This window comes from Notamacropus eugenii, chromosome 3, assembly GCF_028372415.1.
Source record: "Notamacropus eugenii isolate mMacEug1 chromosome 3, mMacEug1.pri_v2, whole genome shotgun sequence".
In the NCBI taxonomy this organism is placed as follows: domain Eukaryota; kingdom Metazoa; phylum Chordata; class Mammalia; order Diprotodontia; family Macropodidae; genus Notamacropus; species Notamacropus eugenii.
Window position 1 is genome coordinate 225,237,285 of NC_092874.1, and position 27,641 is coordinate 225,264,925.

At 41.2% G+C, this 27,641-nt stretch overlaps 1 protein-coding gene across 2 annotated transcripts; it reads right to left on the bottom strand.

Annotated features, from left to right (window-relative positions):
- Nucleotides 1–12,289: 12,289 nt before the first annotated feature.
- Nucleotides 12,290–27,073, bottom strand: LOC140531377 (keratin, type II cytoskeletal 72-like). 2 transcript variants are annotated; one of them, XM_072650341.1, is made up of 9 exons: nucleotides 26,600–27,073; nucleotides 24,634–24,848; nucleotides 22,370–22,430; nucleotides 21,158–21,253; nucleotides 19,965–20,129; nucleotides 18,352–18,477; nucleotides 15,438–15,658; nucleotides 14,086–14,120; nucleotides 12,290–12,753 (listed from the first exon to the last, which is right to left on the bottom strand). In XM_072650341.1, the coding sequence occupies exons 1-9, from the start codon at nucleotides 27,071–27,073 to the stop codon at nucleotides 12,569–12,571; spliced, it is 1,578 nt and encodes a 525-aa protein (XP_072506442.1). In that variant the 3' UTR covers nucleotides 12,290–12,568. The 2 variants fall into 2 exon arrangements, with proteins under 2 accessions (XP_072506442.1, XP_072506443.1); XM_072650342.1 differs by lacking the exon at nucleotides 18,352–18,477.
- Nucleotides 27,074–27,641: the final 568 nt, after the last annotated feature.

Sequence of the window (27,641 nt, forward strand, 5' to 3'; positions counted from 1 at the left end):
TGATTCCATGTCCAGAACTCTATCCATTGAGCCACCTACTTGTCTGGAATAGTATACATGGGCTCAAATCTTGACTCTGAGGCTCACTACCTGTATGACCTTGTGCAAGTCACTTAATCCTGTCTTCAGTTTCTCCATCTATAGAATGCAAGAGTTGGACTAGATAGCCTCTGAAGTCCTTTGCATTATCTATAAGTGACTGAACCACTTCTTTAGTATGTAAAGTATGGATGAAACTAGATTCATTATAAATGAATTTGGTGCAAATGAATTCATTGTGAGAATGGACAAATCACAACCACAAGTTTTTTTGTTTTTGTTTTTGTTTTTTAAGAGACTTCATTGTAGTAGAAAAGGCACTGGAATACAAGTCAGGAGACATGGATTTGAGCACCATTTCTGCCTCTTACTAGCTGTGTGACTATGATCAAGTTACAAAATCTCAGTTGAAAAGTACCTTAGAGGTCATTTAAATCCAATCTGCATTTGAACAGGAATCCTGCAGTATTCCCAATGAATAATATTCCAGGCTCTGATGAGAAGCTCCCTACTGTCTAAGGCTTGAGAAAATTTGACTTTTTGACAGCTCTAATTAGGAGGAAGTTTTTCCTTATATTGACCTTAAATCTGCCTGTCTGCACCATCATTCATTCATTGATCTTAGTTCAGCCCTCTGGGACTAGGCAGGACAAGACCAATCCCTCTTCCACATGACACCCTCTGTTAGGTACCTCACCCCCACTCTTCTCTTCTCTCACTAGACATTCCCAATTCCTTCAATAGATTCCTATGTGGAATAATATTGAAACTCTTCATCCTTATCATTTTCCTCGTATATATTTCAGCTTCTTAATATCCTTCCCAAAATTTGATTTCTAGAAGACAGATGGCAAACAGATGTGGTACAACCAAAGTTGAGTCTAGTAAAATAACTATCTCCCTCGTTTTTGACCATAGGATGTGCAGAGTGTGAGCCAAATGTGTGTGTGTGTGTGTGTGTGTGTGTGTGTGTGTGTGTGTAGTAAGAGGAGGAAACAGCATATCCATTACCATGGACCATCTCAGAGGGTCCATGCTCTATGCACAGTGTTTTGAACATTATCCTTCTGCTGATATAGCCTAATCCCATTAGGGTTTGGAGGAGACCTTTGGCTGCCAATTCATTCTGATAAATCATATTGGATTGGCATTCCTCTGTCCTATCTCCTCCTTTATTTTAATCTTTTAGATCCTATACTCCAATCCATATTAGTTACCATTCTTCAGATGTTAGTTCACCCACCCTTACTCCATGTTCTGTCCTTCCCTTTCCTCCCTCTGTAGAGTTCTACTTTAGACCTTCAAGGGGGAGAACCAAAGGGAAAAGGAAAGAGACACATGATCCCTTCCTAGAAGATCACATAGAGGAGATCGCACACACACACACACACACACACACACACACACACACGAGTATAGAAAACAAGTACAAAATATACATGTTCAGTGTGAACTGAGCACATCTATACTAAAGAAATGCCATGTAAAGTAAGAATGATGAGGGACTGGTTACAAGGAGATAGTCAGTCTGATGCTCTGATAGTCCTCTGATACCAACAAGGAAGAGGGAGGAAGAAAATGATTTCCTTAAAAACAACAATGGGAGCTTCATCCCTCTCTGATTAGTGGCCCCACCTAATTGGATCCCAGGGAATTTAATTGCATGGAAGTTGTTCTTGTCCTAAGTGATAAGGTCTCTGGCACCTCTGATCTGGAAAGTGCTTGGCCATCATTTAATTAGCCATTGAACACCACAGTCATGGTCTTTGAGTGGGATATTTAGCGGAGAAGAGACTCCTAAGACCTAGAAATATTCATTCATTCATCCAGGAAGAAACACACATGTGCATATATTCAATAAATACTGACTGAGCTACATGTACAGCTCACTGCTAGGCACTGGGTGGGAAGAGGGAGTATATACAAAAGGAATGTAAGACATAGACTTTGCCTTCTAAAAGTTTACAATCTATAAACAATCCTAATTGTTCTTATATAGGGGTATCTTAATGAATTGGGAATCAGCCTGGAAGCCAGGAAGACTTGGATTCAGACTCTGCCTCTGACATATACTGACTATGAGATCCAAGGCCAGTAACTCAACCTTTCAGTGTTCCAGTAACTAAAGGTATCAATTGCAGAGATGGTGCCTACCTACTGGTAGAAGGAATTTCCTCATCTGGGAATTCCTTTTACTAATGAAATTATAAGCCCAGTGACCAATCTCTACTATCTACTTCATAGGGCTTTTATGAAGAAAACACCATTTAAACTATAAAAATCTTGTCAAACTATAATCTCCTCCTCATCTACCTTTTCCTTCTCTTCCTCCTTCTCTTGACGTTCAAGGTCCTTTATAATCTGGACTTTTTCTGTGTCTGTCTGTCTGCCTCTCTCTCTCTCTCTCTCTCTCTCTCTCTCTCTCTCTCTCTCTCATCTAGATCTTACCCATCATTCAAGGCCCAGTCCCCCTTCTACCTCCTCCATGAAGCCTTTCTGAGCAACTTAAGCTCATACTGATCTTTCCCTTCTTTGAATTCCAGTACCATTAGTATCGGTATCACACATTTTGGTGCTTAGTCATCTCCTAACATATTATTACTGAGCCTTATGTATGAGGGCAAGGACCATCTGTATTTTGCCTTAATTGTATAATCCTTAGTTTCAAAACAGTCCTGTGGCCACAGTGATGAACAAATATTTGACAAATGAATGAACAAGACATAGATTTATGCGCTTTTCATATTTCCTTCAAGAATAAATTCATCCAGGCAAACTGACCCCTGCTGCCTGTCTGCAGGAGCATAAAATGAGTCAGGTATTTTGAATGATTTTCCAAAGTCAATTCAAATAAGTTTCCAGCTGTTGTTCCCCATCCCTTCCCTTCCCCAATTTTTTGTCCTTTTGAAGATCATGCTCTGTCCTGCACAAGGGAGAAGATCAGCACTTGCCCTCAAGAGGTTTCCAGTCTGATGCGGGAAGTGAGAAACATGCTGAAGACGTATTCAGAAAGACCAGGAAAGCATTAGCTAAAGTGGGGCTAGACCTCTCCAGGGTTCTTAACCTTGGTCCATGAACTTGTTTTGAAAAACACATATTTTGATGTAGTCTCCCTTGTGACCTTATTAAGTATTTTGATTTATGCATTAAAAATGCTTATTTCATGTTTTAAAATGTATTATTTTATGCATTTTAAATGATTATTCTGGGTTTCACCAGACAGCCAGCTGGAACCCTGACACAAAACCAGGGGTGAGGGAGGTCCTGACATGGACTTGTCTTTCTCCAGGTCACAGGTCATCAGCCCCTTTCCTCATTTTTCCTTAGCTAAATCACCTCTTATCCATGAGTATCATAGACTCCATTCACCTCAGTTCTGTCTTTCCCAGTTTCTCTGTCACTACCCTTCTTGTGCCCCAATTTTTTTCTGCTTGGTTCTTTTCCCAGCTCTTCTATTTGGGATTTACTTACTTAACCTCTCTTGTCTGCCTGCCCCCATAGTTTTACAGCTTTGCTTTGCTTTTCTCTCTTTAGTTTATTTTTTTCTCAGTTATATATAAAAAAAGCTATCCACCTCCATAGTAAGAGTCTGAATATAGATTGAAACATAACTTTTTTAACTTATTTTTCTTGGGGTTTGGGGGGGGTTGGTCTGTGTTTTCTTTCATAACATAACTAATTTGGGAAAATGTTTTGTATGACTGCACATGTATAACCCATGTAACCTCTTCTCAATGAGAAATGATTAAAAATGATTTTACATGTAATTGGAAAAAATAAAATATTATTTAAACACACCAAAAATTACATGTAAAAATATTTTACATTCATTTTTTAAAATTTTGAGTTCCAAATTCTCTATCTCCCTCAGTTTACTCCTCCTTGAGAAGGCAAGCAACTTGATACAGATTATATATGTGAAGTCGTGCAAAACTTATTTCCCTATCAGTCATGTTTTGAAAGAAAACACAGACCAAAAAAAAAAAACACACAAGAAAAATAAAGTTTTAAAAAGCATGTTTTGATCTGTATTCAGACTATCAGTTCTTTCTTGGGAGGTGGATAGCAATTTTCTTCATAAGTCCTCCAGAATTATCTTGGATCATTGTATTCATCAGAAGAACTAAGTAATTCACAACTGACCATCATACAGTTTTGCTGTTACTTCACACAGTGGTCTCCTGGTTCTGCTCACTTCACTTTGTGTCAATTCATATAAGTCTTCCCAGGTTTTTCTGAAATTGTCTGCCCTATCATTTGTTATAGCACAATAGTATTCCATCACAATTACATTTCACAGTTTGTTTAGCCATTCCCCAGTTAACGGGGATCCCCTCAATTTCCAATTTTTGCCACCACAAAGTTATATTCCTTTTTGGGATACAGACCTAGGGGTGGTATTACTGGGTCAAAAGGTAAGGGAACAGTTCTAAATTGTTCTCCTGAGTGGTTAGACCAGTTCACAATTCCACTCACAATGCATTAGTGTCCCAGTTTTTCTACATTCCCTCCAACATTTGTCATTTGCTGCTTCTGTTATATTAGCCAATCAGAATTGTTTTGATTCATATTTCTCTAATCAGTAGTGATTTAGAGCATTTTTTCAGTTGACTTTTTTTTTTGTTATTCAAAGTTCTCTAAACTTTATACAACTTTATCCATCTCCCAAAGGCACCCTCCTCTAGATTCATTCCAGAGCTCCCCTCCCTTTGCAGAAGATTTTTCTGTTTGTGTGAGCTTCTGTCTGAATTCAAATACACATCTACACATTGAATACAGTCACCATATTCTTGGTTAGGACAGGATGTCACCAGCATGATACACTGACCAAAGGACCAAATGAGGAGTCAGGGACTTTGGGGACAAATACCAATTTTTTGCTTCACTCGCTAACTGTGTGGCCACTGGCAAATAGTTTCTCCATTCTGGGCCTCATTTTTCCTTTCATTTCAACTTCCTACCTAATGAATGAGGGGCTTAGATGACCTCTAAGGGTAGTAGATAAAGTGTTGGGCCTGGAGTCAGGAAATCTCATCTTCCTGAGTTCAAATCCAGCCTCAGACACTTACTAGCTCTGTGACCTGTTGGCCTCAGTTTCCTCATCTGTAAAATGAGCTGGAGAAAGAAATGGCAAATCATTCCAGTATCTTTGCCAAGAAAGTTCCAAATGGGGTCACAAAGAGTCAGACACAACTAAAATGATCGAATAGCAAAATCCCTTATAATTCTCCATCCAATCATCCTAATGAAGAAGCCATATTTATAAATGATCTTTCCCAAGTTCCTCTGGGGTCATAATTGCTGCTTGAGAAGGTGGCTGTTTTGGACAGGAGATGGGGACATGGAGGACAGAGAGAGACAGATCAGTGGGAGAAGGGATGAGTCTTTTGATCAAGGCTTTGTGGAGTAAGATGCTTGGTTTGCTGATCTCTCACTTCCTTTGCCTATCTCTAGAGCAAACAAGTCAAGCTTCTTTCTAGGGTATAATTATGGCAGGTGTCATCACACTAATGACATGCTACCTTCCATAGGGGAGTATGTGTCACTGTCCAAACAGGAAGAAAAGTTCTCCCTCTTCTATTCCCTTGCCCTAAAGGCTAGCCTGGGGTGACACCACAACTCAGATGTGGGAGTGGGGGAAGCCTATCCCCTCCCTCAACTATTCTCCACATATTTGATCCCCTATGGGAACCAAAAGGAGAAATGAACAAGGAACAAGACAGCTGAAGTACAAAGGGTTTAGGAGGGGAAAAAAGGTACCAAGGCTAGCTAGACTAAGGGCATGTGAGATTTTGCAGAAGAGAAGTAGTAAATAAAAGAGAAAATATTCAGGAAGTGAAGTGTGTGTGTGTGTGTATGAGCATGTGCATGTGCACATATGCACACATATGTGTTTTAGAGGGAATCTAGGAAAATTAGGGACATGAGGAATGAATAGGGCTATGCTGGGACAGGAGGAATTAGGGTGAGGGGTCTCTCTGAAGCCATGAAAAGTGAACCTGGATTCTATGGACTTTAAATTCTTGAAAACAGAAATTTTGTGCCTACCTACCCCTCCCCTGCACCCTCACATCTAAAATGTCCTAAATATCCTCAGTTTTCCAATGGATTCCCATATGACATTGTCTCTACTCCTCTCTTATATTCCTCTGGATTCTCTTCAGTTTATCAACATCCCAGAATTGAACATAAACCCTATCAAATGGGACAAACCAGGAATGACCCAGATGTGCACTTTCCTCACAACAGCCCCATGAAGGAGAGTGTATGTGCATTATTATCCCATTTTACAGATGAGGGAAAGCTGAAGCTCACAAAGGTTATGAAGTAATGGTCATGCCTCTAGTAAAATACAAGTCTTTAAGACCATCATTCTTACCAGGCTGCCATGATGATCCAGAAGCTATCATCATCAATGTCATAAAAGTATTGGGACAGAGCAGACTGACATCAGAGAAGCTACTCAGAAAGGGATAGTGTTAAGACTAGAGAGGAGGAAACAGTGTTATAGATCTGAGATATGTTACAGTGAGAATTCATTAGAAGTCAGACTAAAAGGTTTTCTGAGATCTCTTATTGTTCAGTCACGTCCAACTGTTCATTACTCGGTGGACTATAGCATGCCAATACGGTCCAGGAATTTTCCTTTTTTTAAAAACAACATTTTATTTTCCCTATTATATGTAAAAACAATTTTTAATATTTGTTTTTTTAAACTTTTGAGTTCCAACTTCCTTCTCTTCATCCCTCCCTGAGATGGTAAGCATTTTGATAAAGATTATACATGTATAATCATGTAAAACATTCAATAGGGTTTTTCTTGGCAAAGATGCTGAAGTAGTTTGTCATTTCCTTCTTCAGCAGATTAAAGCAAATAGAAGTTATCTGACTTGCTCAGGATCACAGAGCTAGTAAATGGCTAAGGTCAGATCTGAACTCAGGTCTTCCTGACTCTAGGGTCCAACTGGACCCAACTCTCTACCCACTGAGCCATCTAGCTGCCCTGCTAAAGTCTCTATCAATGCTCGTATTTTATATTTTTATGATAATACTATGATACAAGAGCAGAAGCTTCATGGGCCCAGCAGTTAATAGAGATCCTGACAGGGGATTGGGTAAATCAAGGCTGGAGATGGAAAGCAAGAGTGCCTGAGAAAGATTGAACTGGGCAAGCAAAATAGAGAGGCTTGTAGAAGGGTTCTTAGGCTGGAATTCAAAAACAAGTAGAACAATTATCAGAGTTCAAGGATCTGCAATGTGTGGAATTTCAATGTGGGAATTAAGCGTCGCATACCTGGAGCCCAACCAGAAAGGACCTGAAATTGTCAAGTACTCAGGTTCAGAGGCAGTGAGGTCAGAGGAATTTAGCTGACTGGGCTGGTGATATGTTTTGTAACAGAAAAAGTTAAGCTCAAGTGTTAAGCTCTGCCATGCAGAATGTGTGACTCAGCTGAGTATCTGTAACTTACCTACTGGTATGTGGTTTACGCTCTTTCAAATTCATTTCATGCCTGACCCTGTAATAAAGTAGACCTTTTCCTCCAAATGGCTGTCTGAAATCACAATGAGGCATTGATGACTCACCATGCAAGGATAAAGGGTCCAGGCTATTCCTGGTCCAAAGATGAAATCTCCCATTCTTTGGGTGGCGGCAGTAGGATTGGCCAGAGGCAAAGATGAGGTGACTCGTTGGAGAGTGTTTATCATCCAACCCCATCATTTCCCACAGCTGAAGGCTGGTGCATCACTGGGTGTGCGACAGGGGGATCAGCTGGCCAAAGAAAACTTGGAAGTCACCAGATAAAATGGCAGAGGGTTGCTTTAAGACTTTCAAACAAACTCTCCTGTCTCTTTCTTTTTCTCAGACGGACCCCATGTGGCATAGTAGAAAGAGAATTAAATAGAGTCAGAAAACCTGGGTTTCTATCACGGCTCTGCTATAGCTGTGATATTGGATATCCTCTCTGGGCCTCAACATCCTTCCATGTAAAATGAAGGAATTAGACTAGGACGGCCAAAGATCTTCTCCAGCTCTTAATTCTCTTGTCCAACTCCAAGTTCTTTTCCTCCAGGAATCCTTCCCTGATTCCTCAATCCTTCTGATCTACACACACACACACACACACACACACACACACACACACACACACACACACACATACACACACACACTTTGTTATTGTTTAGTCTTTTTAGTCATATCTTACTTTGTGACCCCATTTAAGGTTTTTGTGGCAAGGATATTGGAGTGGTTTGCCATTTCCTCCTCCAACTCATTTTACAGGTGAGGAAACTGAGGCAAACAGAGTTAATTGACTTGTTCAGGTCCAGATAGCTTGTAAGTGTTTGAGGCCTGGATTTGAACTCTGGAAGATGAGTTTTTCTAACTCCAGGCCTGGCACTTTATCCACCACCTACCTACCCTCCCCACCTCTCTCTCTCTCTCTCTCTCTCTCTCTCTCTCTCTCTCTCTCTCTCTCTCTCTCTCTCTCTCTCTCTTTCCCTCCCTCCCTCCCTCCCTCCCTCTCTCTCCCTCCCTCCCTCCCTCCCTCCCTCTCCCTCTCTCTTTCCTTTCCTCTGAACCACAGGTATCAAACTCTTAGGAGCATCACAAATTCTTGTGGACAGAACCAGACTGAAGAGTAACTGGGAAATGTTTAACAAAATAAATTAAAATACCCTACGATATAATGTTAATTTATAGTTGTCTAAGTCAACATGAGGCCTGCAGGAATTCTCATCAGTCCTCTACATTGCAACAGTAGTTATTAATTTTGATTAGGGATTCTGAATCTGTGTCCTGTGAGCCTTGTTGTTCCTACCAGCCTGGGAGTTTGGGGGGGGGGCGGAAATGAGCCTCTTCCCTTGGAATCCTATGCCCCCCACTCCATCCATCCTCCCAAAGGCCAGCCTAAGTCCTTGCACATAGCAAGTGCTCAGTGAATGTCACGGGCTCAGTTCTTCTCTCAGAACGGTCTTACCTGCGTCCAAAATTGTCAGTTTCCCAATTCAATTCCCAATATAATTCTCCATAGATCAGAGGCTTTTTATTAGGGTTGAAAAGGAACTAGGAAAGAGAAGCTATGTTTTCACTCTTCCACTATAACTACTACTGACCTGTAAAACTGTCACAGTATGATGGAAAGATCACTGAATCACTGAATCAGACAACCTGCCTAGGTGACTTTGCACAAGACTTTGCACATGCCTTCTCTGGATCTCAGTTTCCCTCATCTGAAAAATGGGATTAGATGATCTCTAGGGGTCCTGTCGCTCTGTCCTGTACACCAGAATCTTATGGTCCTGGAAGGTCAGAAGCAGGGAGAGGAGCCAAGGGGTGTTTGGGAGCCCAAGAGGATAAGCCCAGGTGAGAAATGATTGAAGCAAAGCCCAGACTGGCACAGAGATGGAGAGAGGGCCGGGGAAAGCCTGAGAAAACAATAGCTCGAAGCCAGCTGTCATGCCAGTGATAAGCAGCTGGGCATCGACTCTGCCCCCCAGGAAAGAACAGGCCTTTATCAGGTTTGGGCAGAAGGGACCTGAGCCTTAGGTTTCTGTCTCTCTCACTTAGATGCTTACTAGGCACCCAGGATAAAAGTTGTAATACCTAAGGAAGATCATAGAGGGCAATGTTAGCCCAGGAAAGAGCTGAAAAGGCAGATTAAAAATACTAATTTTTGTTTATATAATAGCAGTACATACTCCACAGGAGGTTTCCTTCACAACGGCCCTGTAATGGGTTTAATCTTTACATTTCCCTGCATGTCACTCGCTGTATTGTACACAGTAGGTATTTAATATTTTTTAATTGAAGCAATATTCCCATTTTGGAGATGAGAAGTTAAATGACTTGCATAGAATCAGAAATTAAATGAAGTGCCAAAGGTTAGACTTGAACACAGTTCTTCTAATTCTAGGACCATTAGATCACACTGTCTTTTATGAAAGAACCTGAGAGTTAGACCGGAGCTTAGGTGTCACCTAGTCTAATCTCCTCACCCATATAGGGACTCCCTTCTTTTAAATCCTTCCGGGGATGAGAGGCAGCAAGCATGTTATAGTTGGAGTCTGGAAGGCAGGGAGTCCTCTGACTCTGCACCATCTGTTCTTTCCAATATATTTGATATTAACTTAGCTATTACTTACACATGTGTGTATGAGTCAACAAGCATTTATTGCCTTGTGCCCATGTATGCATGGGTACATGTGTGTGCATGTATGTAGGCATAGTGAATATTGAGCGCTGAATTTGTATTCAGAACGATATGAGTATAAACTCTGCCTCAGATGCTTGCTGTGTAACCCTGGGGGAGCAAATAATTTAACTTCCCTCAACCTCAGTTTTCTCATCTGTAAAATGAGGATATTAATATCCCCTACTGCACAGGACTGTGAGGATCAACTAAGATGATGTGCACAGAGCTTTGCAAACTTTCATGTGTTATGTACCCTGTGCCTGAATCTTTCTGGCGACCGAGGGCTCGCTACCTCAACAAATAGCCTTTTCCACTGGAAGAGTGTCATCATTGGGAAAATTTTTCCACCAGACAGTAAACCCAGGGTACTGAGCAAATCCTTTAGGACCAGTTTAGGAATATATCAGGGAACATATATGTCAATATATCCCCATCCTTTGTAATGAAAACAGTTTTGTATTTCATTGATTTGTTTTTGAATTGTCTCTTTCCCTTAATCTCTAAGAAAGTCTTTTGGGGAAAATGCATCTTCTGCCCTGGTGCACAGAGAAGAGCTGCATTGAGCTGAGTCAAGGACTGGTGGCAGTAATAGGAAAGGCAGGTACCCGACAGATCAAGAATGATGCCTAGTACAGATGAGGAAGGCAGAAGGTTAGTGATACTCTCAGAAGGGAGTCAAGAGGCAGTTTTGGTCCAGCCTGCCAAGATCCATTTGGTTACATAGGAATGGTAAGAAGAGGATGCATGGGAAAATAAATGGAGGGGTCAGCAAAATCACCACAGGAAACTAATCATTGTGAGATTTTCATCATTTATGAGAACACAAAGTCTCACCAGGCTTTAAGTACTAGGCTCCATAATGGACTGCCTTACAGGACAATGGTGATTAGGAGAACTAGAATCCCTCTACCCTAGACCCCTTTCTATTCCTAATCAGAGAACGCTGATCTATAGAGAACTCTTTATGGGAAGTTGTTGCCTTGGGAACCAGAAAATTCTGAAGGCATTTAGGGTGTGTGTGTGTGTGTGTGTGTGTGTGTGTGTGTGTGTGTGTGTGTGTGTGTGTGTGTGTGTGTGTGTGTGTGTGTGTGTTTCCTCCAAGAATCAACCTAGCTAAATTTTGGTCATCAAAATTCACAAAGACTGTCTAATGTGGCAGAGAGGGACTGTGATCTATGCTGTAATGGGAGAATATATACTGCAGAAGTCTTAAAGCAAGAGAAATTGAGAGAGATGTTATCTAATATTTATGATCTATGTCCATTCAGTGACTGCCCATCCAGAAGCAGAAGGTGAGGACCACAGGCAGGCAAGTACCAGATTAGGCTTGAAGCAGTTCTCTGGAGCTGTTGACATGGCACCTACTGGAAAAGAGTTCTTTCCTTGGAGTATTTTGGGCAACAGAAACCACACAAGGCAACAAAATAGCATAGGACATTTATTCAGGAGGCAGCAGAAAACTGACAACAATCAACTGTAACTAGACAGCAGACACAGAATCAGGACAAGCATATGGACAGTCCAAGGCAAGAGTTCTCTTTGGCAATCTAAAGCCGGTAGAGTTGCATGTGTATGGGGACTGGGACTGGGGAGGAGGGGGAGGTATCAGGGGATACAACAGTTGGAGGAGCTGAGGAGCATCCAGAATAGGTAAACCCTTTGCATCCTGGGAGGTAGCATAGTGTAGCAAATGGGATACTAGACAAGGTTGTGTCTTTGCCACTTAGCAGTGTCACCACGATGTGCAGGCAGCTAGGGAGCATGGTAAATAGAATGCTGTATTGGAGTCAGGATGACCTGAGCTCAAAGATGCTCGCTGTGTAATCCTGGGGGAGCAAGTCACTTAATCCCTCTCAGTCTTAGTTTTTTCTTCTGTAAAATGGGGGTAATAATATCACAGGGATGTGAGGATCAAATGACCTCTCTGAGCCTCAGTTTCCTCAGCTGTAGAATGAGGATGAGAGTACCTATAATATTCTAGAGTGTAATAGTATGTAGTATATACTCATAACAGTTTTGTGAGGCTTAAATGAGATAATATCTGTAAAGTGCTTTGCAAGCATTAAAGTTCCATAGATATGCCAGCCATCATTGGGTTTGTGGTCCTGTGAAGGTTGCCTACAGAGGAGCAGTTATCACAGCCCATAACTAGGCTGAGCTGGATCCCCTTTACAGAAGATGCTGAGTTTGGCAGGAGAGGGAATCAATCAGGCTTTTTGAGAGCAAAGAGAACTTCCTGCCTTCGGAGCAAAACAGGGGGTCGCTGGGTAGCAGCAGGGGCCCAAAGATTCCTTGCATATATTCTAAACTGGGAGAACTCAGCTGCTCAACCTTTATCTGGAACCCTTTTTGGCTTGAGAGCTGCCACCTTTGGTCACTGGCTCTTTGTAGTCACTTCCACAGCTGCCCTTGGTTTTGATTTCAGCAACTCCTGGTTTATAGCTATAAGTGCTCGATGTTCCAAAGCCCACACTGAACCCAGTGCCTCCTGGTCCGGTGTTGGTGCTGCTGATGACCGCTGTGAAAGAATACACATGCTGGACCGATGCAAGGCAAAGGGAGAAAAGCCAGGAGAACAACATATACAACAGCAACAGTGCTGTAAAGAACTCTGATCGATGGAATGACCAACCATGATTCCAAAGGATAGTGGATGAGATGTGCTACTCATCTCCTGATACAGAAGTGATGGACTCAAGATGCAGAATATGACAGAGATCTCCAAATATGACCAATGTGGGAATTTGACTTGCTGGACTACACACATTTTATATAAAGGTTTTTTGTTTTGTTTTGTTTTTTCCTCAGATGGGGTGGAGTGGAAAGGGGGAAGGAAAAGGAGGCTCTGAATAGTTTTGTTTTTTATTTTAAAAAGAAAAATAAAAGATGACTGAAATGTTTTTGAAATGCCAGAAGGGAACAGAAAGAAGGTTAGAAGGAATCATAAATAGAACAGATTCTAACATAATTTTAAGATATGAAAGAAAATATATGCTTAAAAAGAAAAGCAAGCCATATAGACTTCACATAGAGATTCACAGACTCTCTCTGTCCAACTGAGTGTATGAAAATACTGAGTTTTTTTAAGTTCACTTATAAAAGTAAAAAAAAGAGTCTAGAAAACATGAAGGAAAGAAAGAAAGAAGAGAGAGGAAAGAAGGAAGGAAGAAAGCAAGAAAAGGATAAAGGAAGGAAGGAAGAAAGGAAAGAAGGAAGGAAGGAAGGAAGGAAGGAAGGAAGGAAGGAAGGAAGGAAGGAAGGAAGGAAGGAAGGAAGGAAGGAAGGAAGGAAGGAAGGAAGGAAGAAAGGAAGGAAGGAAGGAAGGAAAGAGGAAAGCAATATAGTGGGAGAGCACAGGTTTATGAATCTGGACACCCATGTCCTTCCATTGGCTCTGCCACTTACTGTGTGGCCTTGGAAAATTAATTCCTCTTTCTGGTCCTAGGTTTCCTCCTCCACAAATGAGAAGACTGCACTCACAATCTTTCTCTAAAAGCCTGTTCCAGCTCTAACAATGTGTGATCCACTTGAGACCTTCTACCAAATGCTGGAGGATCCCTAGTCAGATATGCTATAAAGAGGATTCTTGTTTGGGTAGGGGCTGAACTAAATCCCTCTCAGGTTCCTTCCAACTCTGAGAATCCACCATTCTGATGTTTTGGAATTCCCCCTTTCATGGTTCTCCCTTGATTACCACCCAAACCCAAGAGTGGTCCATATTGCTCCTTGGACTTTTGCCTCTCCCTCTCCTCCATGTGTCCTGATCCTTTGGCCTGTACTAGAAATGACTGGCCCTGTCCTATGTAAAGGAGAGTTACTAAGAAGAGGGCTAAGGTCTGCATGTACTTACAGATGCTCACGGAGTTGGGATACTCTCCAGACATCCTGCAGAGGGTGAAACACAATCAATAAAGTGACAGACCAGGGACAGTTATGCTACCTAGCCCAATGCATTTTACTCTTAATTATGCAGCTAAAGAGAGGAAATGCTAAGACAATTTATATAAACTATTCTCAGGTTAAGTTAAATCCTCGGTTGTCATTTCCTACCTCAAAATATCCTCCATATGGAGATTAGGGTCATTAGGACAATGGAAAAGAACATTGGACCTGGATTCAAATTGCCAACTCTACTGCTCAGGAGGTCTAAGAGGTAGACTGTGAAAGTCTCTGTCTCTTCTCCTGTAAAACAAAAAACCTTAGACTGTTGATCTCTGAGGGTCCCATCCACCTCTGAAACTCTACTTCTCCATTCTTGGGGAAATGGATAGAACTCTGGATTTAGAGTTAGGAGACCTGAGTTCTAGGACTCAGCCACTTACTAACTAGATGACCTTAAACTGAGACTTGATTGTCTCAGTTTCCCTATCTGTAAAATGAGGTTGGTCTAGATGATACCTAAAGTACTTTATAGCTGTAATATTCACTGTCAAAGCTCATTCTCACTCTAAGCTCGATTTAAGGCTCAATTTGAATGCCACCTTCTATACAAAGTCATTCCTGACCCCTCTCACTCCAAAATCACTTTGTATTTCATTTTTATGTATTTCACATTTATTTATCTGTGTACATGTTTCCCTGACAGAATGTAAGTTCCTTTAGGGTAACACTGGTTTTTTACCTCTTCATATTTCTAGTACCTAGCATATAATAGATGTGGCAATAAATTTTTATTGATTGATTGATTGACATATAAGAGATGTTCCAATCTACTTTTCCGGACTTGTATATTTTCTCCCATCATGTTGTCCAGCCAAATTAGCCTTCTCACTGTTTATAACATACAACATTTCATCTCCTTTTGCTGAACCTTTTACTAGGCTTTTCCTTATTCCTGGAATGCCCTCCCTCCTCCCCTCTGCCTCTTAGAATGCCTAGTTTCCTTCAGAGCTCACCTCAAACACCCCTTCCTGCATGATACTCTCTCTCTAGCTCCTAGTTCCTCCCCTTCCCCAATTATATTGCATATACACTTATATGTGCATGTATTGTCTACCATAGAATAAAAGTTCTTTGAGGGCAGGACCTATTTCATTTTTATCTTTGGTTATCCATCACCTAACCCAGTACCCAACAAATAGAAAATGCTTTAAAATATTTGCTGATTTACTTATCAATAAATACTCTTTCTATTGTCTTGATGTAGAATCTGACCAATTGCTAGCTTGTACAAAAGCAATGTTACTTTGCCCCTCTCCTCACCTGCACTCCTCTCCTTCCAGCAGTTTCCTGTAGGTGGCAATCTCCATGTCCAGGGCCAGTTTGACACTTGTCAGCTCCTGGTAGTCCCGCAGCAGGCGAGCGAGCTCCTCCTTGGCACAATGTAAGGCACCCTCCAACTCATCCAGTTTGGCCCTGGCATCTTTCAGAGAACAGTCACCCCGCTGCTCAGCATCTGCAATAGCTGTCTCCAAGTTGGCACACTGTGGGGCAAATGACATAAGTTCTAAAGCATATTTGACTACATAGAAAGTACATCTATATTACAGGATCATAGATTTAGAATTGGAAAGAACCTCAGAGGTCATCTGGTCCAGCAAGATCATTTTACCAATGAGGATACTGAGGTCTAAGAAAGTTAAGAAACTTGTTCAAGGTCATACATATCTGAGTTTTAGGGGAAATAATCTACCAACATTGGAGTGAACCCTAGGTTGGAACCAACTTTGTAAGGCTTGGAGAATGAGAACTTCACACATTCTTCATCCCTCTATAACCTTTTAAACTCTAAGGACTCCATCAACTTCTGCTTTGACTCAGGACCAGGCACTAGTCATATGCCCTGCTACTGTGCAATATTGTCCCTTTCCCTGGCACTCCCCAACCCCTACCTTTCTACTTCTTGCTAGGGAACTGTTAATAACATTAACATTATTTTTGGGGGGTGGTGTCAAGATGGTGGAGTAGAAAGACGTGTATACTCTAGCACTTCCCCACATCCCACAAAATACCTGTAAAAAATGACTCTTAACAAATTCTAGAACAGTAGAAGCCACAGAATGACAGAGTGAAAGAAATTTCCAGCCAAAGGTAACCTAGAAGACTGACAGGAAAGGTCTATCCCAGTGGATGCTGAGTGGAACAGAGCCCAGCCCTGGCTGCACAGCACTAGGAGGAACAGGACTGGAACAGGCCTCTGGGGCAGAATTCCCAGCAGGGAGAGTCCCAGATCCCTCAACTCACAAGCGACAAAGAAAGCTTCAGAGATCAGTGTGGGAGGGCTTTCCCAGCTGAGCTAGAGGGGAATGGAGTCCCCCCAGCATTGGCCCTAGGAGGTGGCAGAGGCAGCAGCAGCAGCAGCAGTGGGTGGCTACTGTGGCTGCGGAAGCAGCCTAGATCCACTGTCCAAGCGACTCAGCTTAAAGTCCCTAGGGAAATTGAGCAGGTAATCTAAACCTCAGCCCTGAGTGGTGGCCCCACCCCCACCCAAAGCCCCTGGGGGAATTGAGAAGCTGATCTGAATCTCAGCCCTGAGCACAGTCCTGGGGGAAGGAGGAGCACTAGGACCCTCCTCTTGACAAAGGATTCAGAATTCAAGTAACTGACTGGGAAAATACTCCCAAAAGGGAAAAAAAATAAGACCATAAAAGGTTACTTTCTTAGTGAACATCTATCTCCTTCCATCCTTTCAGTTGAAGAAGAACAAGGCATACTGTCAGAGGAAGTCAAGTCCTCTGCCTCCAGTACCTCCAAAATGAATATGAAATGGGCTCAGGCCATAGAAGAGTTTGAAAAGTGAGTCAGCAGCTTGCTAAAGGAGAACCAAAAAAAAAAATGCTGAGGAAACTAATACCTTTAAAAATAGGCTAACTCAACTGGAAAAAGAGGTCAAAAAAGTTAATGAGGAGAAGAAGACTTTAAAAAGCATAATTAGGCAAGTGGAAAAGGAAGTTCAAAAGCTCACTGAACAAAATAATTCTTTGAAAATGAGAGTGGAGTTCAGGGAAGCTAATGACTACACGATAAACCAAGAAGTTACAAAACAAAACCAAAAGATTGAAAAATTAGAAGATAACGTGAAACATCTCATTGGAAAAACAAATGACCTGGAAAATAGATCCAGGAGAGACAATTTAAAAATTATAGGACTACCTAAAAGCCATGATGAAAAACAGAGCCTAGACATCATCTTTCATGAAATTATCAAGGAAAATTGCCCTGATATTCTAGAACTAGAGGGTAAAATAAATTTTGAAAGAATCCACTGATCACCTCCTGAAAGAGATCCAAAAAAAAAAAATTTCTAGGAATACTTTAGCCAAATTCCAGAGTTCTCAGGTCAAGAAGAAAATATTGCAAGCAGCCAGAAAGAAACAATTTGAATATTGTGCAAATACAATCAGGATAATCCAAGATCTAGCAGCTTCCACATCAAGGGATCTAAGGTATTGGAATATGATATTCCAGAAGTCAAAGGAACTGGGATTAAAACCAAGAATCACCTACCCAGCAAAACTGAGTATAATACTTCAGGGGAAAAAAATGGTCATTCAATAATATAGAGGACTTTCAAGCATTCATGATGGAAAGACCAGAACTGAATAGAAGATTTGACTTTCAAACACAAGAATCAAGAGAAGCATGAAAAGGTAAACATGAAAGAGAAATCATAAAGGACTTTCTAAAGCTGAACTGTTTACATTCCTACAAGGAAAGATAATATTTGTAACTCTTGAGACTTTGCTCAGTATTTGTGTAGGTGGAGGGATTATACACACACACACACACACACACACACACACATATAGGCAGAGATTACAGGTTGAGTTGAATCAGAAGAGATGATATACATAAAAATTAAAATAAAATTAAGGGGTGAGAGAGGAAAATATTGGGCTAATTTCAAGTACTTCATTTACCATGAAGTCTTCTAAGCCTTTGCTATGAGACCCTTTGATCTCCCTTCTTGCCAGTCTCCTACATTTATCATGCCATATGGTTTAGCCATTAATTATATGCTGTCTTAAATTAGTCATCATGTAGACTAGTCGCTACAAATAGACTGTACATTTCTTAAAGGCAGTGTCCATCTATCCTCCACAACATCTTTGGTTATACTAAGCACATCATCGATACTCAACAAATACTTGCTGATTGATTTATCGGCGTAACTCACCTGTTTCTTCACACTCCCAATCTCCGAACGAAGTCTCTGGATCAGTCGATTGAGTTCTGAGATCTCAGCCTTGGTGAGTTTAAGGTCATCACCCTGCCGGCCAGCTGTGACTTGTAGTTCTTGGATCTGAGGTTGAGCAGCAAGGGCAAGGAACAGGGATGAGAATGAGAATTCATTTATAGGGGATTAAATGATTAAACCAAACAACTTGGTCTTACATGCTCATACAATATTGACACAAAGTATCAAGATCAATAATTGTAAGAGTCTGTAACCAAGTACGTCCAAAAGAAAAAGGAAGGACTGTGGAGTATTGTCACAAGCATAGCCTTCACTGACCTTGACAAAGGGTCATCATTTCTCAGCTCTTTGAGGTTTAGCCAAAGAACTCAGGCCACTTACAATCTAGTCAAACGTCCAAGTCTCTACTCAGAAGTATGCACAACACAGGGAAACACAAATCCAGGCACACAGGGAAAGATATCCACATAAACAGGCTCCCCCAGAACCATACTCCTATGCCATTAAAAAAGACTCACCTAGCTCTCTTACTCTCCCTCCTTCCATCCTCAATTCTATTGTCACAGTCTATAAGAGTCATTTTAGTAATAGCAGCTTTGGGGACCTACATGCTTTCATATGCTACCTAAAGGCATCTTCATTGTGGGAGAAAAATCAGTACCCATGTTGCAGTTGTTAGCAGCAGAGTAACCACTGTCTTCCCACAATTGTTCTGCTTTACTTATCAAAATAACACACAAAACGAATTAGAAAATCAGGAAATCATTCTAAGAAAACCAAATGGTATCAGAATGGCCATTGTTTTCAACAGGGATATTTAATTGGCCAAAATAAATCTAGTTTTCTTTGTTCATACCTATACCAAGATAGCTATTCATATTATCAAAGTAGAAAGGACTTCAAAGAACCACCTCTTTATCCAGTAATACATATTTATCAAATGGATCCATGCATGTCACCCAGGGCAAGAGAATCCTTGTTCTGCTCTGAGGGGGACCTCTCTGATTCTCAATGGCTTCCAGGGAATAAAAATGCCTTCAGGAATCATTTACAATCATAGTCAAGAAGTGTTTACTTAAATTTACACTATTTAATTCTAAGAGGGAAAAAATACATTAGGAAGACTTTGGTGGAATTTGAGTTTCCTCTCTTCCCCGTTTCCTGGAAAGTGGACCCAAAGTGGGTGAGAAACGTAAGACAAAGTAATGTCAAGAAAGATCCTGGCCGATCTATAGAGTCAAGCCAAGCTAGAGTATAGGTGAACTAAACAGAGAGTAGAGGCCCTAACCTCACTGTTAGTCCAGTACTAAAAATTCCATCTGAGCTCATCATACCTGAGTGAAACATTTTCTAATAGGAGAACCAGGTTAGGTAGTGATGGCCCACCCCCAACGTCATAGTGTACTGGAAAGAACAAGACTTGGATCTAAATCTTGGCTTTGCCATGTACTAACTGTGTGACTTTGGGCCAGGCTTTTGATCTCTCTGATCCTCAATTTCTTCATTTGTTAAATGAGGATGGTACCTATCTCAGAAGATCATTCTAAGCATTATGTGAGATAATAGATGAGAAAATCTTTGCTATCCTCCACCTTGCTCTGATAGAGGGCCTCCGCCTCAGCCTTGCTTTTCATGGCGGTCTCCTCATACTGGTTTTTGATGTCATCAATGATGCTGTCCAGGTCCAAGTCTCGATTATTGTCCATGGAGAGGATGACAGATGTGTCACTGATATGGGACTGGAGCTGGGCAATCTCCTAGGCAACAGATAGGCAATAGTGAATTTAAGAGTATCTCTCTTTTTCTAAATAACCTCTTATATACCCCTAGGGTACTCAATGACTTGAATAATGCAAATACTAAGGGTATGCTAGGAAATGCTCGATAATCACCTCTCCAGAAAAAGAAATGTACTTTCAATGCACTTTTAAGTTTAACCTGCATCATTAATATTTCCTCTATCACTTTCTTAAGTTTAGACAATCCAAAAAGCAATCAGTCAAGCCCTGAGTTGTAACCTTTGCCTGTTCTGAGTTTTCACCCTGAAAATTTAACAATCAGCTCTTGAGAGCCAATTCAAGATGGCTCCAGCAACATCCTTTGGTCTCACTTTAAATGATCCAAGAGTGGTGCGGGAGGAACAGCAGTTGATGGAGAGTCAGAAGACCTGAGTTTCAGTCTCAGCTGTCACTTATTAACTGCGATTGAAAGTCATTTTATTTCTTAAAAACTCAGTTTCCTCATCTGTAAAACTGTACTATTTTTATCTTTCTTAGTAGCCCCAATCCTAAGCACAACGCCAGGGACCAATGGGTATTTTTTAATTAGGTTTATTAGGGTTTTTTATTTCTATTTTAATTCAGATTATTTCCAAAGTCCCTTTCAGCTCTAATTTTTCAAGACTCTGTTGTCCATATGTCCTGTACTTATGTCTGCTTGGGTTTATATATCCATATCAAAATAATAGTCCCTAACGGTCAGAAAGTGTATGTGGTATTCACTTTTGACTATTCCTAGCCCCATTCTGCCCTCTCTCCAGTATATCTGGGAGTATTTTTAATATTTCTGCTCTTAAGTTGACCAAAAGCCTTTCAGATAACTAGCTATACTTTCTATCTTCCTCCTCACTCCTTCAGACTAACTCCCTTATCATGGCAACTGCTTCCTTATCCCTTTACCCGATTCCAGTTCTCTGTATCTTGGGCAAGGAGACAGATGGCATCTGTGGGGCCACTGGTCTACTTGTTTTACTTTTGTGAGGAAGGGGATGGGAGATGATGCTTACCCCTTCATATAGGCACTTAAGGAATTTGATCTCATCACTTGCAGCATCCACCTTGGCCTGGAGCTCTATTTTGTTCATGTAGGCTGCATCCACGTCCTGTGGAAACAATAACCCAGGCAGATGTCACCTCTTCCTTCACTTTCACTCCTTTGCCCCTGATCCAACTGCTCCAGGACTCAAAGGATGTTTACTGTTGGGGCCATAACTTCAGCTTCACACAGTAATGATGTCTGCCTCCAAAACTTATTACTTCTGCCAACAGAATAGATCTGTACTTTCCCCTCACCTTCCCCATGTTTAATGGAAAGAGGACCCAGGAGGTCAGAGAACCACAAGCCTCCATGAGATCCAAGTGTGCCCTATGTATATGGTCAATCAAACATCTGAATTTTAAACCAATAAATTTTTATCTTGATCTCTTCCAAACAACATGTCAAGAATTTATTCCTTCCCAGACCACATTCCTGCCTCTGAATTTTCTCCATCATGCTATAGAAACCTCTATACCCTGGAAGATCATTCCACCCCAAGACTTCACAATTGGAAGTATTCTCCCTGCTGCTGACTTCTCCTGATTGTCTGCTTCCTCCCAGAATCTCCCTCTTAAGGAGGGTGCCCAGGTCAACTACGTCATCATTGCTCTCCAGGCTACACTCCTGACTCTCTTATACTTTCCCTACTAGTAACTTCATCTCTTCTTTCTAGCTCTCTTTTATGTGTTGTCTACATACACACACACACACACACACACACACCTTTAGAATATAAACTCTTTAAGGGCAGGGATTATCTTTCCACTTATTTTTGTATTTACAGAACTTAGCATGGAGTGTGACACATGATTTTAAATGCCTCTTGAGTCGACTTAATTCAAGACAATAGAGCAAGACAAAAATACTTGGCAGTAATGGACTTACTGGACACTAAGAAATGTCAACCAGGGTCCAAGGGATAAAATGACTCAGATCCTTTCTCAGCTTCTCATTCGCTATGTGACCCTGGGCAAGTGACTTACACTCTTCAACCTATTTCCTCCTCTGTAAAATGGGGATAATATTAGCACTCACTTCCCAAAGTTGTTGCAAGGATCAAGTGAGGTTAACACAGTCAAAGCTGCCAGAACCTTAAAGCACCATGTTAGTTAGCCTTTGCCCACTCACGACTACTCCCACTTGGTTTCCCTTCTTTCACCTCCAGCCGTTACTGTCTCACCTTCTTGAGCACCACAAATTCATTCTCAGCCGCTGTTCGTTTATTAATCTCCATCTCATACCTACATGGGAATAAAGACTGTAAGTGAGATTCACTAGGAAGATAAAGATGCCTTGGGAGACAGGGAGGCACGAAACTTTAACAGCTTTGGGGTCCATGTCCAGTGGGGATGAAAGAGCCTTCATCTCTGTGATGCACATACAGTCTTCTCCAATGAAAGTTCCTCTCCTCCTTCCAAATTTTGTTCAAAATAGTGACTATATTTACATAGTGTTAATAGATTGCAATTTTTTTATCATACTATATGTCATTTCATAATTGCAGACCAACCTTCTAAAGTATGCAAGAAAGGTATTATCATTCCCATTTATAGATGAGGAAACTGAGGCTTAGAGAAGGTCACAAGCATTAAATGGGACAACTGCCACACAAATCCAGGCCTCTCCTGATTTCATATTGCATAACTTTCTACTAAAATATTCGTTGTTGTTCATTTGATCAGTTGTGTCTGATTCTTCATGACTCCATGGACCATAGCATGCCAGGATCTTCTGTCCTCCACAATCTCCCTAATTCTGTCCAAGCTCTTGTTTGTTGTTTCCAAGATGCTATCTCATCCTCTGCTGTACCTTTCTTCTTTTGCCTTTAATCTTTCCCAACATCAGGGTCTTTTCCAAGGAGTCTCATCTTCTCATTATGTGGCCAAAGTATTTAAGCTTCAGTTTTAGTATTCTGAATTAATGACTAAAATATACCCTATCCCAAAACTACACTTGACTCTGATTGACTATTTTCCTCCATATCCCCTCCCCACTGGGGTGATCAGCTTGCCCTCTGTTCCTTTTCATGGCTTTCTACATTGTTTCTAATCAGTTGTAAGTCTTGGTATATGCCCCATTTCCCCTACTCACCCACCAAAACCAACCATACATACAATAAGGACTCCATGCCCTAAGTTTAGGGAACAAGTCTCCTTCCTCCCTTTGTTTCTATGTTCAGTTCTGGGGAAAAGCCAGCTGAGCACTTAGAAATCACTCAAATGGGAAAATACAAGGTGGTACTGAATGGAGAAGATTCTCTTTTGTTGCCTATAGATTGCCTATGATCTCAGAAGCCTCCAATTCCTAGAAGTCTTGAGCCTTGGAAACTATGCCTAGAGGCATGACATCCTGAAAACTGGTCTTCTCATTACTGGTTCAGCCTAATGGGAGAAACAGTCCACTTCCAAATTAAGATGCCTCTTAAAGGTGGGAACCAAAAGTATAGACAATGGTAGGGACTGCACTTTTAATTTCATTGGCATGCAGGTTGGTCTGCAGTTTGTAGTCTTTGGAAATTGTGTAGATTAAGTGACTTGCCCAGGGCCAGTCACACAGTTTCTATGTGTCAGAGGTACAATTTGAGCCTGTCTTCTTGGTTTTGATGCTGGGCTCTCTATTCATTAAACTATAAATAGTGGGTTTATCCAAAAAGAGTTCTGCTAGGAATGAATTTTGGTCTTGATGCAGAAATTGTAAGGAGGCACATGAGGAGACTGTCTAAGAAATTCTAGTGTACAAGGAGCCAGAAAATCCTCCGGTTCCAAATCTAGACCTACTCTACCACCAACTTTGTGCTAGGAATGAACAATATTATTTATCAGAACGAAACCTAAAACATGTTAAGAGCCTGTGCAAAATAGTGTTCTCTCTCTGCTCTCTCTCTCTCTCTCTCTGCATGTATGTATGTGTGCGTCTGTCTGTCTGTCTATCTCTCTATGTCTCTGTCTTTGTCTGTGTGTGTCTGTCTCTTTTTCTGTCTCTAAGTCTCTCTCCCTTCCCCGTCTCTGTCTCTGTCTCTGTCTCTGTCTCTGTCTCTGTCTCTGTCTCTGTCTCTCTCTCTCTCTCTCTCTCTCTCTCTCTCTCTCTCTCTCTCTTTCTCTTCCCCTCTCTCCCTTCTACCCCCTTCCCTTCTAGTCTATCTGATTCACACATTCTCCAAAAGACTGGAGAGCCTGAAGAAAGAAAGGGAAGAGATGATGGTAGTGTCAACAAAGGATTAATATTAGCATGAAATCTTAAATTGTGGACAAAGAGCTGAAATTTTTATTTTCCACAAATAAAATCCATAGCCGCCTTTTCCTCTGTTTGCCTCTTTTTTTTCTCAAGTTGTATTTATTCTCTTTTTAATTTGTGAAATAAAACAAGCATTTCCATAACATTGTGTAATAAAAAGGTGATTGCACATGAAACTGAAAATCAAAACGTATAGCTTGCTCTTCTTACCTTTTCTTGAAGTCCTCCACCAAATCCTGCATGTTCCTCAGCTCAGAGTCCAGTCTCACCCTATCCCCTGATAGTGTCTCCACCTGCCTACGAAGAGTGCTAATGTAGCCTTCATAAATGGGTTCTAGATTCCTCTTGCAGTTGCTCATGTCCAGCTGCTGCAGTAGGTTCCACTTGGTCTCGAGCACCTGATTTTGTTGCTCCAGAAAACGCACCTAGAACCCAATTCAGTTGACAATTAGAACCCCAAACTTGGGTTAGTTTAGAATTCTGAGGTATTTTCTAGCTCTGAGAACACTATAATGATACTATAATTTTTTCACTTCTTCCAGGATAGGAAGGAAGGCTAGAAATCAGTCAAGTGGTGAGGACCATAGTCATTGCTAATTAGAGACTAGCTATGATTGTTGAGGTTATCAAGAAGAAAAAAAAACTATGCAAAAAGAAATCATGCCGTAAGCCTAGAGGAAACAGGGGAATGGGATTCAGAAAATGAATGGTTTCCCTCTTTCTGGAGGTGGGATGGGGAAGCATGCTACCCACTTCCTGAGGTGATGGACTCAAGATGAAGAATTAGATAAACAGTTTTGTATGTGGCCAATGTGAGAATTTGTGTATATTTGTTACCATGGTCTTGTCTTTCTTTTTCCTCAGTGGCGAGGAGGACAGGAGATGAGAAAGAAACAAAATTAAATGCTTATTCATTGAAAAGAATATCATTTTAAGCAACTTGTTTTAAAAATGTAAAGAGAATAGAAAAATTCAGTCACTGCCTTTGAGGAGATTACTTACATGGGCTATTTTCTCATCCTTTACTCTATAGTCCTCCCATTCCATTAATTCTCCCTTCTGCTATTCTCCTATTTTATTCCCCAATTTTTCTGTGACTTCACAGTTCAGGCTCCAACCAGAAAAATCTGTCCTCTGATCTCTTCTCAAAATTCCTCTCTCCTACTTTTGAGACTTCACATGGCCCAGACCCCCTTACCTGGCTTGTCTTCCAATCCAAAGTAACCCTGCAACATACTCCCCTCCTACCTCACTTCCACTAAGAAACTTTCTTAGATTAATTCCCTTATAATGCCTCAATGTCCCCCACCTAATTCCTCTCTATTCTCCCAGTTCTGATTTCAAGAGCTATGTATAGTTGCTTCTATCTCTATGTGTGTCTTTAGGTGCCCTGGATACATTGAGCATCATTTATTTTTTTTCACTGAACTTTTTAAAGTTATTTAATATATTTTGTTTTTCCCCAATTACACATTTTAGCATTTTTTTTACAGTTTTAAGTTCCACATTCTATCCTGTCCCTCCCTCCTCCCTGAGATGGCAAGCAATCAGATATAAGATTATACATGTATAATCATATAAAACATTTCTACCAGACATCATTTAAATCAAGAGTTCTCAGGGTGTGGTCCAAGGACCCCTAAAAGTCCTAAAACTGTTTAAATGAGTTTGTGAGGTCAAAACTTTTCATACATTTGAGTTTTTAATTTAGTAAATATTGGCAGACATAACCCACATAACCAAAAGCTCTTCATTTATGAGGAAGGAGAGAAGTTTCAGCAATTTTTAAGAATGTAAAGGGGCCCAGCTCTGCTACTTGGTTCTAGTCAAGTCACCTCTTTTTTTCTGAATCTCAGTTTCCTCATCTGTAAAATGAGGAAGTTGAGCTATAAGATATCTAGTACCTTCCAGTTCTAAATCATAGATAGACAGACAGACAGACAGATAGATGATAGATAGGTAGATAGATAGATAGATAGATAGATAGATAGATAGATAGATAGATAGATAGATAGATAGATAGATAGATAGATAGACTAAAAACTTTCTATGGGCAGAAATAGAGACTGCTCTTTCTGAACCCCCTACAAATACCCACTGGTGCTCAAGATGGGACTCTGCCTAAGGACAAGAGGGAGGGATTTTCAAGACAATACAGAGAACTGGGTCAACCCACCTTGTCAATGAAGGAGGCAAACTTGTTATTTAGTGCCTTGATCTGCTCGCGTTCCTGGGTCCTTACTTTCTGGATCTCAGGATCCAGTTCCACGTTGAGTGGGGCCAGGAGGCTTTTGTTGATGGTCACTTGGGGGATGCCTCCAGGTGGACAAATTGATGGGCACACAGGCCCCAGACCAGCATTTCCAAAAATTGTTCCCACAAACCCACTTACCCGGCCTCCCCCAAAACCAGCCCCATGCCCAACGGCATAGCTCCCAGTCCGGGATGCCCCTGTTGTGGCACTGATAGAAATGCGACGGTTGCCACATAGGCTGTAAAGACTCTTGCTGCCAAAGGCCGCTGCCCCTACTCCCTTCACCCCACCTCGGAAGGAGGTTGAACTGCTGCTAAGCCGACTTGAAATGATAGCTGAGCAACCACTGAAGCCAATGCGATCCCCACTGGGGTAGTGATTGAATTGACGACTCATGGCAGCCAAGCAAAGACGGCAGCAGATGCACTGCAAGGAGACAAAGAGATGGGACCAAAAGGCAGAGCTCGGCTGATCTACCTTGATAGCCTCTCCTCTTATATAGCCTGGACAGTTGGGATAGGAGACAATGACATCAGCTTAATTTATGGGTCAGGAATATCTTTCAGGTCACTCTGGACCATTTTGTAAATTACCCCTTTGGTTCTCCATTTTGTAGTTTATCTGTCTCCCCACCTCATAGATTTTTATCTCTTCCTCTCCGGACTCTGATAAATGCCCCATAAAATGACCCAGGACACAGAAATTGCTTTGCTTACATGTTGCATTATAATAATTTGGGGTTATCTATTCATGTTGCCCTCCAATTACAAGGGTTATCAACTGCTGGATCTCTAAAGTAGGCTCCCAGATTGTCTCACCCCCTCAGTGGTTTGGGGCAATGTGTTGGGTTGACGTTGGGGCCAATTCTGGGTCAGAAGTGGAATAAGTAGTATTATGAACCATTTGGGGAAATGGCCTTCTTACCTCCACTGCCCACAGATACTGACCAAAATTCTTCCCTTCC